Source organism: Parasteatoda tepidariorum, chromosome 4, assembly GCF_043381705.1.
Source record: "Parasteatoda tepidariorum isolate YZ-2023 chromosome 4, CAS_Ptep_4.0, whole genome shotgun sequence".
NCBI lineage: Eukaryota > Metazoa > Arthropoda > Arachnida > Araneae > Theridiidae > Parasteatoda > Parasteatoda tepidariorum.
Genome location: NC_092207.1, coordinates 50,939,511 through 50,959,210, shown reverse-complemented (window position 1 = coordinate 50,959,210; position 19,700 = coordinate 50,939,511). Strand labels below are relative to the sequence as shown.

The 19,700-nt window shown below is 26.4% G+C and overlaps 1 protein-coding gene across 1 annotated transcript in view; it reads right to left on the bottom strand.

The window, feature by feature from the left end:
- The window catches only part of LOC107455596 (WASH complex subunit strump), a 44,137-nt gene extending 24,907 nt beyond the window's left edge, over positions 1-19,230 (bottom strand). Inside the window, exons 1-13 of the mRNA XM_043043043.2 lie at positions 18,897-19,230; positions 17,414-17,520; positions 15,971-16,055; positions 12,868-12,968; positions 11,500-11,619; positions 10,704-10,776; positions 10,363-10,515; positions 7,773-7,886; positions 5,973-6,150; positions 4,463-4,587; positions 3,576-3,591; positions 3,188-3,300; positions 338-504 (exon numbers count right to left, since the gene is read on the bottom strand). Of these exons, the coding sequence (XP_042898977.1) occupies positions 338-504; positions 3,188-3,300; positions 3,576-3,591; positions 4,463-4,587; positions 5,973-6,150; positions 7,773-7,886; positions 10,363-10,515; positions 10,704-10,776; positions 11,500-11,619; positions 12,868-12,968; positions 15,971-16,055; positions 17,414-17,520; positions 18,897-19,121 (1,577 nt within the window). The 5' untranslated portion in view covers positions 19,122-19,230. The remainder of the gene's footprint in view (positions 1-337; positions 505-3,187; positions 3,301-3,575; positions 3,592-4,462; positions 4,588-5,972; positions 6,151-7,772; positions 7,887-10,362; positions 10,516-10,703; positions 10,777-11,499; positions 11,620-12,867; positions 12,969-15,970; positions 16,056-17,413; positions 17,521-18,896) is intronic.
- Positions 19,231-19,700: the final 470 nt, after the last annotated feature.

Sequence of the window (19,700 nt, the reverse complement as noted above, 5' to 3'; positions counted from 1 at the left end):
CATGAGAAATAAAAATTATATGAGTTATCATGTTTGTGAGTCAAAAAATTGCTGTTTTCTAGAAACTACCATTCTAAAATTTAAAAAGAAAAAAAAATGGCCAACAATTATTTCATTTTTTTTTAACAAAAAAGTTGAATTTGAAATTATTATAGCAAAATGTTAGAGGCATTAAACATACTGTTAGCCAGCAGAATTGTTGCACCATTCATATTTAATTTAAAAAAAAGAAGCAAGTGAAATACTATGATGTTAGAGATAATTCCTTAATATATAAAAATAATTCCACAATAATAAAAATAAAGTGTAAAATGCTAGTTAATAAAACAAAAAGTACCTATCAATTATTTCCCAAGCATAAGACAAGTCCGCAACCATTTCTAAAGTTATTAATACTTCTTCTTTAATATTAATTGTTCTTAACATCTGATGAAGAAACTTTCTTGTATCAATGAGAAACTGTTTTATTTGTAAATTACTTTCTAACTGGTGGAATTCTTGAACCTAAATCAAAACAAAAATAATGAATAATCATAAACCAACTGGCACTCCATTTAATGACTTTCAAGGAACAACGGAAAATTGTCAAAATGTCCTTAATATAAGGGAGATTGAAAATGTCCTTACTAATATATGTGAGGAAATAGAATTTTAAAGCAATTTTCAAACTGAAGACTGACATTTTTAAAGTGCTGTCTATTTTTAATAATCATAGTTTCTCTAAGTAGTTATTGCCCTAAGAAACCATTTTAAGAACTAATGATTTAGACAGACAATCATAGATAGAGATTTCAAGGAAAAAGATAATGCATTGTGAAGCATTGGAATGAGATCTTTTATTTTACAGAATAAGACTTAGATTTTTAGAATACTATAAAAATTAACTTAATAAATAATTTACATTAATTTTATTATTATTATCTTATTTAATTATATTAAAAAATTAACTTTATATTTACTTTTTAAATAATTAGGTGGCAAAGCAGAAAAGGAAAATATTTTGAAACTAAATGATTGGTATACACTGTGAATATAAATTAGAACATGGATAATTTAAAATATTTTTTCCAATTCGAACTACTTTTAATTCTCCTAGAGCTTTCTATTAACCTCAATGTTAAAAGTTTCATTTAAATTTTTTGTTATTCTTTTATTCAGTTTAAAGTATAATGCTGAGTAGAATTTAAAAAATTTTTTGGACATTTAAATTTATTAATAGTATAATGATATCAAATTATAAAAATAGTAAAGAAACAAAAAGTCAGCACAGGTGGTAAAAATCTAAAATGAATTCATTTTTAATTAAAGAAGGATACATAGCTGCTTGAATTGTAAGTGTATTTTTTTCCACCGGGCAAACCTTTCTACTGAGAAGTATTATTGCAGTTGCAGTATGCGCATTTACACAAGGTACATAAACTTACTAATTCTAACAAGTCCAACATGTGCTTTCAATAATCATAAGTTCTGAAGTCTTAAGAAAAGCCTTCACCAGCAAATAGGATATACCATAGGTGGAGAAGTTGTGGCATTAATATTGGCTCAGCTTGATTGAAGGGCACAAGGAGCCTTCATGAGTTTGTGTGGTTCTAGCTCTTGTAATATTTTATTATATAGATTAAGACAATTTGAAAACTAATAAGAATTAAATAATGTGCTTCCATTTATTAAGCATAATGTGAATTAGAATGCTGCAGTGTCGCAGTTCTAGCAATCTCTTTCTCATAGTCTGAAATTATTGCAATTCTGGCACACTTTTCAGTTTGCTTACGTGAAATACACTAACGCAGTTGCTGTAGCAATCGCCACCTCCCTGGTACCATGACAAAAGCTGTTCTGAGAGACAGTATCTACTTTTCTCCCTCAACATTCCCTTATGCTTTTTGATTTAAGTTATTTTTGCTTGGTGATGGTCATTTGTGGAGTTGGTTATTAGTAGTAATCTGTGCTTGTTTGTAACACTCTTGTCTCCTATTTTTATTGGCTATTATGAAAATCTAGTTATTATTTTAGTTATTCTGATATTTTACTAATGCACAGTTTCATTTTATTTTTCAAAAGGTATACGCTTTTTTAAAGATACTATTTGATATTCGAATTTTTTCTATCATGTGAAATTGAAAGAAAAGAAAATTAAATGAAGAAAACAGAACATTTAATGTAGAGTAGGAATTAGGTTATTTCTTTACTTTTTGTATAAAATAAAACTCGATTGAACAATAAAGTCAAAACTGTACTGCACAACAAATGGTGTATTTACTGTGCAATACAGTTTTGACTGCTCTAAAAAAATGAATGCAAATAAACTATTTGATTTATAAAGAGCAAAAATGAAGTGAAAAGTGAATTTCGTCAAGCTACCGTTCACTATAAATTGAAAAATAAAAAGAGCCAACAGGCATCCTTAAATGAATTTGCAACAAAAAAAATTTATCACTGCAATAGATGTTATTTACAAAATAATTTATATGCTATGAAAAAGAGCAGACCATTCAATAACATAGAAATAATTAAAAAATATATTGTGGCTGGAGTAGGTATGCTAGATCTAGAAAAAGTTGAATAACACAAGCAATTGCCTCTTTCAAGCAGAACTATAACAGATCGGCAGTACAACAATTATTCAAAATAAAGATAATTTCTCAATTGCTTTCGTTGCTCAAATAAATATAAAAATCTGCACAAGTTTTATATATATATANATATATATTGTGCTGCAATAAAAAATTTTAGTGTTACATATAGCATATTGCGCTAGGTACATTAACAAGAAGAATTGGTTGACATTTTCAAAAACTTCAGAGAAATATGCCATCATTACAATGAAATGTTTAATATTGTCCAATGCTGCACTGACAATTATTTATTCAGTTCCAGCACTGAAATTTATATCACTGCACAGCAAAATCTTTTCGAAAAAGAAAAATATATTGGTAAGAATGTTGTGTAATAACTCAATATACACACTTCTAGTAATACAAATAAAATGCAAGCAAAAAAATATGTTCTCAAGGCTGTGTAATAATTTAATACTGTGATTAACAGATCCTATAACATCTATTCTGATCATTATTCAGGTATAATAAATACACACATTATGTATGAATGTCCTTAAAAAATTGATTCAACATTAAAAAAAAGTTTGCTATGACAAAATCAATTTAATATTAAAAACAAATTTAGATACTTCTTCAAGAGCTTGAATCAGCTGTACAATTTTTCTTCCAGTAGCAGTAGCATCATCATAATTCAAAGTTTCGATTTGCTTACCCATATCTTTAAACCAAGCTTGTAAATTATCTGAAACATAATAAAATAATAAATTATGTTACAATAAAAACTTTGAAAAATTGCTGAAAGAAAATTTTTCACAGATAAACTGAATTTCGCATAAAATATAGAATGTATACAGTTTTACATAAATGAAGCATTACAGATCATAATCAAAACAAAAGTTTATGAAAAACTAATTTTAAACAAACTGGCAGCAATAAAATCTTTAAACTTGTATTAAAATAACAGTATCAGAAGTAGTAACATAACAGCATTATAAAATTTCATGAAAATCTGCTTACATCTAACAAAAACAAACTACAAAAAATTGCCAACTAAAAATATCCTCCAAAGCAATATTAACTGTTTATTAACTTAATAAACTTAAAACAAAATTTTTAATAACAAATAAAACATCAATCTACACTTTCTGAATTAGATTCTTTATATTAAATCAAGGTCCAGAAATTAGAAAATGGGTCAGTTCTGCAAAACAGAATTTTTGGAGCCCACTCCCAATTGTTCTGCGATGTTGTTCAAAAACAGACTGAAATACTTAAACAATTTTCATTTTAAGAGAAGCATGGAGATATTATATCGCTCTCTTTACTTTTTGTTATAAGCAAACAATTTTGAGTAAAATTCAAATGGTTTGAAAACAAACTTTTCATTTCANGCATATTTATTAAATTAGACCATTTTTAATAGATGAATAAGTTTCATGAACAACTTCCTGCTGTTACTTTATTTCCTAAAGCTGATGTTTATGAATTTATAAAAACGTCACTAAAAACCTTCCACATCAACTGACAAAATAGAGATTTATATCAAGTCAAGTTAGAGATCTGTTTCAAGTCACAGAAATTTGACAAAATACAGAAAGTGTTTATTTATACTTAAAAAATAATTTTTAGCAGCTTAGAGTAAATAGAAATTATAATAATAAAAGTATTCAAACTATAAGATTCCTTTTTATGCAAATGTTTCCATATCTTATGTAAAATGATTATGTCTGTTTAATATAAGTAATGTTGTAAACAATTATTAAATTATCTTTTACTTCTTACTTTTTTTAATAGTTTAACGATTACATAGATATTAAACTTTATAAAATTATACATCCATTAATTAATGTACATATAGATGATAAAAAGATTTAAGGTATTAAAATAACAAAATACACAGTTACCTCCTTTACTTTCAGTTCAAATTGAGCAGTATATAATAGAAGTTGGAAAACTTGCAACGGATTGTAACGACTATCATTAATCACTTGCTCTCTCAACTGCCGACATTTTTTGTTAACTTCTGCAGCTAAAAAAATATTCTTATTTCAGAATTAAAAGTGTATAGATATGGACACATGATGAGAAAAATATATTTGTTTTTGATAATGAATGTAAGATTATATTTTTTCTCTTAAGGATGAAACTTTCTAAATAAATTTCTCAATTTTCAGAAGAAAAAAATCACATTAATTTTTTTAAACAAAATATAACTTTATAAATTGTGTACAAACATTAAATTATAAATTTTTTTGAAATTATTCTACTGAAGAAACAATTTTGATAACAAAGAAAAATGTAAAAAAATACATATATATTATTTCCGAAAAAGTCATAAATCAAGTTCTTTAATAAATCTACAGTTTCTTTGATTTCCATAATAAATGAATGTTTCAAGATATCAATCTTGAAAATGGAACATTTCAAAAAATATGTTTGCATAATTTTTTTAATGTACTGACATTAAAAGTATTTATTTGAAACATGCGACAAAATTGATCAGCTTAAATCATGAGGGGGAAAAATTCTTCCTAATAAAGTCACAAGAATCAAATAGTTATCGATAGCTGCCTTGACTAACACTTGTTTCTGATAATAAAAGAATGATCTTACCTTTTAATCATAAGGATGGAATATAATATCAATTCATTTATTATCAAACACTTCATAATTTTCATACATAAAAAAATTTTGAAAAAAAAAGTTAGATTTTTATTTTTTTAAGTTTATTTTTATTAAATCATTTTTTTAAAAATTTTACAGAATTGGTCAATTTTGATCATAATGAAATATATAAAGAAAATTATTTCCCAATAAGGCATATTTGCGATAGTAGAAGTCACTTAGAATACCATGTTTCCCCTAGCAGGTTAAGAAAGCTCTAATGTTCATATTTATTATCTTATATTTTTAAGTTTAAGAAAAATCTATGAAAAAATTTTTTTTGCTTACATTGATATAAAAATTAGTTTTAAGAATAGATTATATTTCGATGAACATGCATAGTTTTAGTGCTTTTCATTTTAATTTAATAAGATTTCTTAACCTTTTAGATATTTAACTATTGCACTCCTTTCTTCGGGAGAAATTGGGATTTAATTGAAGAGTTTGGCCTAGGCATCAACACATCCCAATTTGATCACGATTATGAAAGAAAACATATTTAACTCCTGCTACTCAATTGCCTTCCATAAATAAAATTTTTATCTCAAAACATTTGATTTCCTTATTATAAATTTATTCTTGGAAAAACACATTTTACTTCCCAAGAAAAAGATTCCAAATTTTTAAATACTTTCAAAAATTTTTCCAAGTTTCCAACTCTTAAATGTTTATTGTAATTTAATTTTATTGGTAATAAAAGCTATTATTATTTTTCAAAACTTCATTACATAATACATAAACATTGCAAACCTGGTGTTAATGCTATAGTGTGTAGCAACATCCATCTTAAAGTCACATTGCACTCTCTGGCTACATTTAAAAGTTTAGGAACATTATCAAGCACTACTTCTTCAGACAGTGCTCCTTCTTTTAGAAGATGTTCAACAGTTGGAATCATTTTCACAACTCGAGTGTGGTATCTCTGACACTGAAATAAAAGGTTAAAAAAGCTATTTTTTTACTTGTGTGAGTTATGGTAACAATTGGCAATCATGAAAAGAACTTTTAATGACTAAACAATAAAAAAATGTTTATTTTTAACAATAAAAAATTATTATTCAAGACCGATTTTAAATTCCCTAGAAAGAAAACTACAAATACTTTTAATAATTAATATGCGCCGACAATAATTTGATAAAAATGAACAATTAACTTTAAAAAAAATCAGCACCAGGCTTGCAATGACCACAGTGCAGACGTAAAATATGATTGATGGTAGACGAAAGATCATGGGTCGACAGGCCTCTTGCCGTCAGGCTAACCAAGTGAGATTTCAGTTGTTTTCCTCTTCATGCAACACAAATGCAGGTTACTTAAGTAACATACTCCTCCACAGCAGCAAATTTCTCCTAATACTTGATCCCAAAGTTCCCTTGTCTTCTGGGTTGGGTTAAAAATTACAAGGCTACAAAGTTGAGTATTATTAGTCCTAAACCCAAAATTGGGTCGACTGTTAAACAATGGTTGTAATATTAAAAAAAATAACTTTAGAACAATAAGCTAAATTATGAAAATTTCCAATTTCTAGAAAAAACCTATAAACACTTTTAATAATTAATATAATGCACAGACAATGATTTGCTTAAAATAAACAATTAACTTTATAACAATGTCATGAATTATAACTAACTGGATTAAAACTAAAAATCACTAACATGGTTATGAAGATGTAATTCATAGTAAAAATATTATACAATAAAAGTTTTATAGTAAAAGCATCTTGATTATTTGATGATTCAATATAATTTCAAAATAGCAAGAAAAACCAGCTTTAAAATTAATGTACTTATTATTATTCAAAATTTGCAAGTCTTTTTTTTTCTTCTCAATTATCTGAATAAAAGAAGAGTTTAGTGGAAGAAGGTTCCAAGTGCCATTTTTAACGAAAATTGAATTTTTTTTAGAAAAGGGTCTATTTTAGTCTAATTACAACAATCATTTATTTTATCAAATTTTACAATTTCACAGATCTAAGATGAATGAAGGTACTTAAGAGTGTTTTCAGAGAGTAAGAAGTGTAAGTGCATTTGGCATTAAGTGCATTCAACCTTAGTGCATTAAGTTAAGTGCATGCAAACCTTTACAGGATGCATGGCTAAGTTTGTGATAAATTTCCCCCGCTTTTTCCAGATTTTAAAGCTTAAATATATCCTGTTAATTATGTCACAATAATTCCTTAAATTTACTCGGTAGTAAAAATGGTACAGTATGAAATCAATCACAAAAATTTAAGCTAAACTTTATTATCGCATCTCTAGACAACATTAAATTTTTTTTCATGCACTTGAAATATAAATATAACATTTTTATGTAAAAAAAAAAAAAAAAACATAAATAGGTTTAACATATCTATTATCGAATAAATTTAGAAAATTATGCAATAAATTCTTAAGTGAAGTTGTAAACTATTTCATTATATTTTTACACATATAGCAGTTTTCTATTTATTACAACTATTTTATCATGTAAATTTGGCAACATTTAATACAAAGATAATATTTTTATAAAATATGCACAAATTTCATTAAATGTGTTTTGTAAAAGAATTACCTGTTCTTTAACATTAGCAATGTCAATAGTGTTGCTCAATGCTTGTGTAGCTGCCTTATAAGGTTGCCAAGCATCAACAAGATTTACCATCATTCCCATATAAATGCTAATGACCTAAAATCAATTACAATGCATACAAAATTTAGGTAAAAATTTTGATTGGGAACATGGGTATACATAGGTTCAAAATTTCAGGTCCTGACCAACATTTTAGGGACCAGGATATTACAGTACGAAAAGTAACCATTTACCTTTCATGGAAGAACGCTAAAGATAATTATTATTTTTAATTAAATATTATCTAAAAAAATAAAGTGGTTAAAAATATGCTTCCCATTGAAAAATTCGATCAATCCAACTTTTAATAATAAAAAAACAATCTAGGAATCACTGCAGGCTTTACACTTTTCTGTTTTAACTTTGTAATTTAACCATGGCATGAGATTCCTAGAACTTATGTTAGGTGATTTGTTCATGTAGCATCGTTATTCTACATTAAGGCATTTTTCGTGGATGCTGCATTTTCCTAGACATTATTACCATCAGATATTTCTAGCATTTTAGTTTGAATAGTCATAAAATAATACAGAATAACTCAATCTTTCTCAGATTCCTAAAAGTAACTGTATGGAAGTTAATAGAAAGAGGCATTGATAATTGATAATTAAAATTCAAAAAGTAGAATCTAGTACAAAGTATGATGTCATGCAAATTAATAAAAAAGCAGATTTTCAGAATTTTCTAGACAGATGTAATGTAAGTAAAAATTATCTTTCGTTTAAACGAAAATATTGGCAGTTAGGAGTCTAAAAAACGAGCAAAAATAAACTTATAGGACACCAGATTTGAATTTTTACGCACCTTGGATTTTTTAAACCCCTAATTAAGTCATTAAAACTATATTGACAAAGACAATCTGCCAAATTTTATTATACAGGAAGACTTTTAAATTTCGTCCCATTATAACAAACACACTAATCATATTATAAATGAATACATACAAACAAGATATTTCAAACAAATAAATAAAATTTTTAAATCTTTTTAAAGTGTTAGTTAGTCCTAACACATAAATTGCATTTCACTGATGTTTCTGAGGTAAAGAAAACAATATTTTCTCATTAATATGAAGGAGAGAAACACTCTCTCAAATTTGCCCATTAGATTAAGAAAAATTCCAGAGGATTCAAATATATAAAAATGGAAAGATCAAAGAAAAAAATTTAAGTTGTAAAAATATACGAGATTAACAAAATATGAAAGATGTTTAGCTAAAGCATAGAATACTTTTTTATAATATGTTTTTTAAATACTAATGATAAATGAAATTTAATTGATTGAAGAAAAAAACTGCAGAATACCAAATCAATATAGGAATTAGAAACAGATGGAGCCAGACAACAACAAATTATGAATAAATACTATAAATGGAACAAAAGTACTCACAAACATTGAGAAGATTTCTATGATGATTCTACAAAATTTATTCATATCTTTAATTTGTCAAGCAGAGAATTTTAAGTCCAGATGGAGTGACTTTATATAAAATTAAATTAATTACGAAAATTGGTAGAAACAGAAAAATTATTCTTTTATGATTTCCAACTTCTCTTGATATTAAAGTAATTGAAGATTGCTATTAAACCCTAGACCACAGTATCAATTTTTAGACAGTTGCAATGCCTGTTGTAAACTAATACAAAAGAATTAGTATAAATGCTCCAAAGAATAGCTGACAATTTTCCACTTAAATTCAGAACTTTTAAAGTATAATATCTAACAATCTAAAATTAGAGTTCGGTCTGGATATAAATATTTATCATTAAAAATATTCATATTCTTTTTCCAAAGACAGCTTAACAGATATTTTGAAAATAAAAAACGTTAATGATCTAGAAAGAAAGATTTTACTTTGATCTTATAAATTGTTTTTCATGTGCTCACATGCCAACTGTGAGAACAAATTAACAAAAGCGGCAAAACTACGAATGTTTTTCAAACATGGGCATCACAGCTGCCCTATATTTGAGAGGGATGAAATTAAAATACAGAGTCAAACTAGTTATATATAACAAAATAATTTATTAAATTTTCTAATTTAAAAAATTTTTCTGCGAAAAGATTTATCTGTTTCGTGATTTTACCTTTCATAAATTCAAATGGATGGTGACTCCTGAAAATTTTCTTTATTTGTCTGAAACATTGAGAGGGACTTGAGAGAATTCAAACATTGAGAGAATTCAAATTATATAGGAGGACATATACCCACTGTTCCGCCACCAACGATGCCAATGTTTATAAAATATAGTTCAATGTGTAGTATACAAAATAACTTAAGTTTTGAAAATTAATGAAAAATGTGGTATTGCTTTTATGATGTTTTGTTACTTTTATATATATGTGGAATTGCTNGGACTTGAGAGAATTCAAACATTGAGAGAATTCAAATTATATAGGAGGACATATACCCACTGTTCCCCCACCAACGATGCCAATGTTTATAAAATATAGTTCATTGTGTAGTATACAAAATAACTTAAGTTTTGAAAAGTAATGAAAAATAAAACTATAAGTAATAAAACTCAATTACCCAATTATCGGGAAAAAACTTATCAACAATTTCTCGCATTTTTGCATGATGATTGTTTAAAATATCAGGTGAGAAATACAAGATTACATATAACATTGAAGCCTGTGTTGCAAGAGCTGTGCTTCTATGTTCAGGTAATGGATAAGCAGAAACCTACAATAAGTAAATAAAATAAAATGAATGGAATATTGCAAATAATAACACTATAATAAAACTTAAAGACAGCTTTTCTTGCATAATTTAAGACATTTATGATTGTAAAATCATGAAAAAAAAGCTTTAATTAACTTAAACTAAACTTTAAGTTCAAAAATTATAGTAGACATATAAATCTATTTTACCTGATTATATATATCATCAGATCGCAACCGGCCAATAATCATGCTAATAAAAGTAGGATTCAGACCAACTCTCCTGAAATATATTTATGGAATTTTGTAAAACACAGAAAAAGTTGCTTTAAAAATATCAAAAGATGAAAAAAATTGAACTACAAGCCCACAATACAACAGTAGATTTTAAATCAAAAAAACTTAATAAGTCCAGAATTTTGCAGTCATATACAACAAAACAAATATAAAACAAAACTAAAAAACATTAAAAACTTGCTTAAATAACTCGATACAAACTTATTTCTTATAAGCAGACATGAATAAGAAATGAAAGACAAATAAACCAGTTTCATCAAATGAACCGCATCATGAATTCCGGGTATTGTTTTTTCCTTTTATTGTTCAATAACAGCAAATTGAAAATCCATGTCCTCTAAGGTGTAGAATATACACAAAAAGAAAATATAGTATTTTTAAAGTTTAGTATGAATGTAAAGTTTAATGGTAAGGGAACCAAATTTGACTATACTAAGTAAAATGTAAGTGATAAAAAAACAAGAAAATATTAAACAAATAATGGTGCAGTAAACTAAGTCTAACACTAAAAAAGAGGAAAAATCACTAGGGCATCTCAGGATTAGTTTTCCTGTTTATCAAAAATGAAAAATCTAAAAATATTACTTATTTTTAAAATGCATATCTCTTATTTGCTTTAACCTTAGCGCCGTAAGCAAAAGGGTTAAATTTCAGAAAATTTCTATCAAACACAAAATATTCAATTCGTAAAATAACCAAATCAGTAAACCTGAAATAATCATCTGGATAATTGGGCAATCGTTTTGCTGTGGGAGCAGCACTATAACCAGTACTTCGTAATAGTTTACAAACATCATCAATATTAGAATCCATGCTTGATCTTTGAGCACTGAAATAAACATTAAAAATTTAATAAAATTAACTTAAATTAATATGGTGTAACAAAGTTACAAGGAAAAGGGTTACGCTTTTCACATTAAAATATTTAATTTTGATTATTATAAGATTAATCTAAAAACAACTCTTAAATACTCTAGCATTTTTTCCTTTAACATATTTTTTATTACATAAATACTGTAAAAAGAAAATTTTGTACAGCTATTTAAAGTTGAACCTGCAAACTATCCTTCAGTACTTTGTTCATATCTTATGCTTCATGTCGCTTTACTTCATACCTTATGCTTTGGACAAATCAAGTATTTGAACCAATTAAATTTTTAAAAAAAACTAATTTTTTTAATCAACCAAATTAAGAAAATACATATTGCATATAATTGTATGAAGGATAGAAATTCACAGTTTAACCCTAATATATAAAAACGTGTTTTAAATCGTGATGAATATAGCAAAATTGAGTCTGCAGGATACATAATTTCCTAAAGCATTTATTGCTGACAAGAATATTAACGGACACTGAAAATGCGTTATTCAGAATGTGATTTACCCTATTTGACAATCCAGATAGTATTTGTTAGGAATGTAGAAAAGAGAATGAAAACAGAAAACTTTTAAAAATGTTTTAAGAAAAAAGAAACTTAACTGAAAGTTATTTAAACCACGAGAGTTTTCTCGACAATATGACACAGAAACTGTTAACAAATAAATTATTATTAAACTAAAAAAATAAATATTTATTTTAACTAATTACAAATATTTATAACAAATTTCAGATCTCAAACTAATAAATATTGTCAGACATTTTAATTGGCATATAATTAATATGTTCGAGTTACAAAATAATTTTATAACATTTATAAAAAAAAAAAAGACAATGTAAACGATAGAACTGATATCATTTAAGAACAGAATCAAATGGCCCATTCAAGTCATTGAACTCTTTCATTTCTAAATTTCAATACAGTTCAAGAGTCTCTACTTGCTACTTACAATGCAAATAATATGGGGGGGGGGAAAAAAACTAGTGCACAAATCCCTTTCTCAACTTGTTCTGACCAGTTGAGTCTATTGAGCATAAATTGCAAGAAAGAGGCAAGAAATTGTTGTCTTCATGGTTGTGAGTATGTTTGGAAATCAAATCATAATAAAAAAAAACAACTTAAGATTAAAAACACTTAAAAATAAAAAAACACTTAAACATATTCTTTTAAAAAGAAAAGTCATAAATCAAAATATTAACCTGTATCGATAATATGATACTAGCATCCTCTCTCTGACTATCCCTTCAATTTTCTGATCAATGACCATCAAAATTACGCCACACAGATAAATAGCTTCACACTGTAAATGAATAAAAATAAAAATGCTTAAGCTCTTTAACATTTTTTTATCTGATACCAGCTGAATACCCGTTCATTGAACAGGTGAAAAAATTAAACAATCAAAGATTAGGAACTGAACAATACTGTAAAATCACGCACAAAACAGAAGATATATACCAAAACAATTAATAAAGCTAAAATAATACCACATTTTTTAATTACACTTACTTTTATCCCTAACGGTGGCTTTATATTATTAGATCAATCAAAATGCGTTTTTAGTAATTCATTGCCTCAAAATAACTATTAACTTTATTCAGTATCTTTTGATATGTTACTGCTAGAGGACAACTCACGATGGCGAAAAATCACTATTAAGTGCTTGTCACTATTATTGTCACTAATAAAATCACTATTAAGCGATTTTCTCTGGGACTTATCCTTTTCGAAAACTCGTAAAAAACCTCTTTTCTCATTATTAATATTGAAACTGCATAGTATTAATGCAGTTTTAATAAGTACCAACCACACTAATTTTATCTACATAAGTATAGTTGATAATGATTAAAATTGCAATCATGGTAAATATCAAAAGTACCTATTACCAAAATTCATTAAGCATCAGTAGCATTAAAAATAGCATGTCAATTTTTACATTTTGCCTAAACGAATTAGAACCATTTCCCAGTTAATTTTGCTTTTTAATACACAGCTTTATTTGAATTCATACCTATTAACAAAATTAATAAAACGTCATTGACTTCAACAGAAGTATAGCAATATTTTACTTTTCTAAACAAATTACCATTTTTTCAATAAATTTGCAATTTAGTAGTTTATATTTTCAGTTACAATATCAATTTCCAAAATTAATTTAACTAAGCATTAATGGTACTAAAAGTAGCATTGGGAAATTTTGATCAAAACGAATCAGTACTAGGCATCAATAATGGTATGGCAATTTACAACACTTATCCCAAATGAATTAGTATTATTTCTCTATAAATTTTTTTCTTTAGTTAAAAAAGCATAATTATTAAAAAAAAATGTCCCCCTATGCTGCCACACTCACATTGATCAATGAGTTTATCTGACATAAGGAATAAAAAATAATTAAATATCTAAGAATATACAAACCCTTTTTTGGATTCCTGAGAGATATAAGCAAACAAATAACATTGACGCTATTTTTAAAATAGCCTGGAGTTTCATTTATATCAGTGGTTCCAGTTCTGAACCAGTTAGAAAATTCAACTTTTTAAATGTCTCTGCTGAATAATCTAATTGAAATGTTTGAACAATTTTTAGGATTAGGGGCTAAAATTGCACCTTTCATCCACTGTTCAAATTTCAAGGCTCTAACATAAATGGAAGTAGAATTTAAAACTATTAATTTAATTTAAACCTACAAAATCTTGATTTTATAATTACATATTTTAAAAGTGAGTAATAAATTGTTATAATACATCTATTAAAATCAAAATATTTTGATGTTAAAAGTTGAATTATATTAAAACTTTTCTAATTTTTATTAAAGATAAAATATTTTAAACAATAAAAAATTAGGTGGCAAGGAAATAAAAATTGTCAAGCAATCCCAAAGTGTTTCTCTAGATAACATTTATTATTAGAATAACCAAAACTAATTTCAAAAATTAATTTTTAAATCTCAATCAAAGTTCATAACTTTTTAATCATTAGAAATTTAAGAAGATGTCAGTTTGATCATTATTGTACATTTGAGTCCAATAATAAAATTTTGGGTAATCTAAGGCAAGTCAGAAATAATTGATATTTTGTTGCAGATTGCAACTCCTGTTGCAACTATTTCAGAGGTTTGAAAAAGGAGAGGTAAATTTTTTCTAGTGTAATGAAGTAGCATATTGCATTTTTTTTATTGCATTGAAGAATGATTTTTAATGGATAGAGAAGAGGAGCTTGAAGAAGTTCTAAGATTTGTACATAAATAAATTATTTGTCTGTAAACTGTTTGATGTTCATAATTTACAACTGCGATTCTGGGAAAGCTTCCCATTGCTATTAAAGTATATTATTTCCTTAATTAATAGTTGATTTTAAAAAAGCACATTATTCAATTTATGGTAAGAAAAGTGGATTTATTTGAATTTTGACACTAATTTATATTGTGAGATAATTATCTCATAATATAAGCTAGTGTCAATTTTGATTAATCAGATTAATTTAAAATTACTTTTTTTGAAAAAAGCTAAAAATGATCTCACACATAAAACAGAACAGTTAAATATCATTAAAAAAATAAACACATTAATGAATAGTATTTAATTAGATTGAAAAAAAATCATTTCAAAATTTTATTTAAGCATTCAAAAATTAAAAAAAAGTATTACTGCTACGGTAAAAAAAAAAAAATAATGCTGCATTTAGAATATTAAATACTACATTTACTTTGATAAAAAAAGTAATCCAGTAAGTGACAATTACTTTTGCTCTTTTTATATTATTTTTAAGCAATATGATATAAAGAGAAGGTTTATGGAAAAAATAATTCGAGTTAAAAGAATGATTATGAAAAAGAAAAGAAAAACCTAAATTAACACTTATGTAAATGAAAGCTAAATGATAATGCACTTTTATCTTACTAAATATTTTATAGCTAAATTATATTTTAATGAATTACATTTAATGATGGTTCTTATAATTTTATTTTAAATTAAAATGCTGAAGAGAAGTAGAAAAATAATTGAGCTAATAAATATTGATTATTGATTGATTAGGATTATTGATTATTATTGATTGATTACTGATTATTTTGAAAATAATTGAGCTAAAATAATTATTAACTACTAAATAAAAAGTAATTAACTGACTAAAATAAAATTTCGCAAAACAAAAAAAAAATTAATGCGTAAGTTTTTTCAATTGCATGCTTAAAAATTATAATGATCAATGCTACAGAATAATTATGCTAAAACCAAGTTCTTAAAATTCTACTTATCATTCTACATTACATTATCTTATAATAAAGAAAATTATATTTACTAGCAGCTGACGACCATCTTCATTTGCTAAGACAGTTTCAAGAGTTTGTTGAATATAAATACCTTCGTCCAATTCTTCTAGAAAACTAGGGGGGAAAGGTTTTTAAACTCAATGATATAATGATCAATAAAACTTGAATGATTCTGTGCTAAAATTAACACAAAAAATAAAATTACTGTCATATTTTTGGCTTAGTATCATAATTTAATATCAAGCACTGAATAATGAAAAGGTTACTTTGCCATTAAATAAATATTTGTAACAAAAAGTTTTTGTCATAAAATAATAAAAAAGTATAACAATGTAAATAAAATAAGAGATTTCACATTTTAGTTCTAAAAAAGAACATTTTAGATCCAGAGTAGCCTTTCATGAGAGAAAAATGTATATCCCTAATTTCACACTTCAAACATTAAATAATATGTACATATTTTGTAGAGATAGATTTTCTCATATTAAAAGATGTTACTAAATATTTTATTTAACCTACCTGAAAATTTTTTTTTTAAAAATTCTTAAGATTCAATTATTTACATCTCTGGAACACACTGAAAAAACTATTCTACAGTTCATATTCTGTCCTGATTTTCAACACAACTGCCTATGTTTTAACACTTCATTCAATATTATTAAAGTTATTTAAAAACAATACAATTAATGTTTAGTTTTAAGATCTCATATGCTAGGCCTTAAAGTAATTCTAAAAATTTAAGTATTTAATTACCAACGTTTGTTCTATGCAAAAAATATGGATATTTTTATTTATTTAGTTTCAATTTCAATGTAAGACAAATAAGATGATAAAGGTGACATCATGAGGAGAAAATATATATATATATTTTTTTTCTCAAATGCATGTAAAGCATAATTATAAGTCCAGAAATTGCTGGGCATATCAAAAGAAATTATAGCATTTGAAAATTTAAATTATAGCATAAGTTTTTTTATTTTTGCATTTATTTAAAACTTTAGAAGGAACAAAAATACTAATAATAACAATGATCTTATATAAAAAGTTCTTTGTCTCAATGCATTAAAAAGCTGTTGAAATTTTAAAACATAAATTTTATGCCAAAAGAATAAGAATATAAAAGAGTAAAGAAAAATAAAAAGAAAGAATATAAAAAAAATAAATAAAATTTTCCAATTTTTAATAATGTTAATTAATTTATTGTAAACATTGAAAATGATTCAACAATTGGGTAATTTGGGGCAGAGTCTAGATGATTACTTATCACAACTACCACCTGTCCTCTGATCGAACATAATGGTAATGTAGTGGATGCATTTGCTGGTATAGTCTTTGAATAATAGCCAAGAGTGAATAATTTTGTCAACAGTCCACTAGTATAGCTCTATTGTCTCATAAACAACCAAATGAAATTAAAGAGCTTGAATAGCTTAAGAAATAATAAATTTAATCAGTCAAATTATACTACTTACTGGCCGAAATCTGTAATATATTTTTGAACGCTTTCAAAAGCCAAGTAAAATCTAGTCAGTATGTCAAGATAGTTTTCCTTAAATTCTTCATCTCTATCTTGCAATTGCTAAAAAGAAATAATACAATGCAAATAATCTACATCATTTCCAGTTATATTATACACACACATATCTATATACAATCTCATTTTACGTTTACTTATTCCTAAATTAACAATATGTTTATGAATTCAACTTATTATGCAATTTAATTTATATGACCCATTGTTTAATTTTACATAGCATATAACATTTTAATAAAATAATAATTTCTAACATTTTCAGCTTAATGGCTCGCGGGGGTGACCTCAAATATGCTAATTATTAAGTGCAGACGATATTTTAAGTTATGAATTCAGACACAAAAACGTAATTTCTCTGAATAAATATAAATTTTTCTTGTCAAATTCGACTTTCTAACCCCCAAAACGCAGGGGGTAGCAGCAATCTGAGAAATATGGTACACGACAAAATACGAAATTTGATTAAAATCGGTCGATTAGTTGCTGCAAATTTGAGTTTTAAATATTTTTATTATTATTTTTCTTTTTTTGAAATTCAATTCCTCAGAAATTATTCAACATTGCTCAAATTTTGTATTTTAGCAAGCAAAATTATATTCCTTTAAATGATGCAAAAAATTGTATACCTTACAATTCAAAATTTTTTCAACCATTATTAAATAAAAGAATAAATATTAATATTAAAAATTGTTTTTTGGATGGAATTATCTTTGGAAAAACAAACTTTATAAATGATTCCAAAAACTTTTCAATTTACTTAAAAAGTTCTAGAGATTCAGCGAAATATGCAAAAAATTAAATTAACATTAAGAGGTTCAAAGTTTGAAGTGCTCTCCTGACCAAACTATGGGGAACATATTTTCCAGATTGCGGCTACCCTCTCTATATTGAGAGTCAGAAATCTGAGTCCGTTAATAAAATTGCCTATTTTTATTCCGGGAAAGTACGTTTTGCATCTAATTTATAAATTAAAATATCGTCCGCACATATCGATTAAAAAGTTTGACGCTACTGCTTCTAAGTGTTTTGAAAGTACAAGCTTGTTGTTTTTTACTCCTCTATTGCTTCAAGCATCCAATTACAGCATGGTAATAAACAAAATTACCTTTTGTCCAACATACTTTGTTCTTTTCATTTTATAATATTTGGAAAAAAAAATATTAAATCTATTCTGTAGAGAGGTTTAAACCGAAAATTCATTTTTACAGGCCTAAGTTCTTAAAACGCTGTCCCTACTATTAAAAAAAAGCAATTCAAATTTCATAAGTACTTTCCCCTACATCATTTTATAAATATTGCGCACATTTAAAAAAAAAAAAAAAGGAAAAGCAAAATTTAGTTAAACCGAACAAACACAACGGTAAGTAGTATGTTAAAATGTTATAACACAGATTAAATGCACAACTATAAATTAAACGTACAGGATTTGATTCAATCTTGTTCTCATAAAAATCCGTTATTTTAAAATAACTAAAATCACATAAAACATCACTGTATTTATTAATGTCATTTTTTGATTCAAGGCGAAAGACTTGCGGCACAACATCAGACAAACGAAGAAGCTCGGCAATAATTGCATTTCCCCGCGAAACCAATCTTAGCAAATTTTGACCACAAGCATTGTTTTCGGCTAAGAAATCAACCATTTTTATACTACTTATTATAAATCATCCATAAACCAAAACTCAATCCCACACTCTACGGAGAGAGCAGAAACCAATTTGTTTACTAAACACACAACACACCTCCTTGGGTCAAAACGTTGCCAATCATTAAAAGATAAAATAGAAAGCTGAGGGACGGTTTACACTTTATTTGATTCACGCATCTCTAGTAAGTTTTGTGTTTTAATTTTCCTCTTTGTCTTATTTTTAAATTCACTGGATGAAAATGTCGTCTCCACAACTCATCACGGGCAAATTATGAGGAAGGTAATTCTTCGAGGATACAATTCGTCATGGAAACAGATCGTCAAAGCGAAATTTGCCATGAGCACATTTCATTTCGGCGACAATTCGCCGTGTGAATAATTCGTTGCAGCTATGATTGGCGATGCACGCGACGAATTGTCCCTACGAGTTGAATTGTACCCACTATGATTGTTGTTGCTGTTGTTGTTAATTTACGTCGCACTAGAGCTGCACAATGGGCTATTGGCGACGGTCTGGGAAACATCCCGGAGGATGATCCGAAGACATGCCATCACAATTTTGATCCTCTGCGGA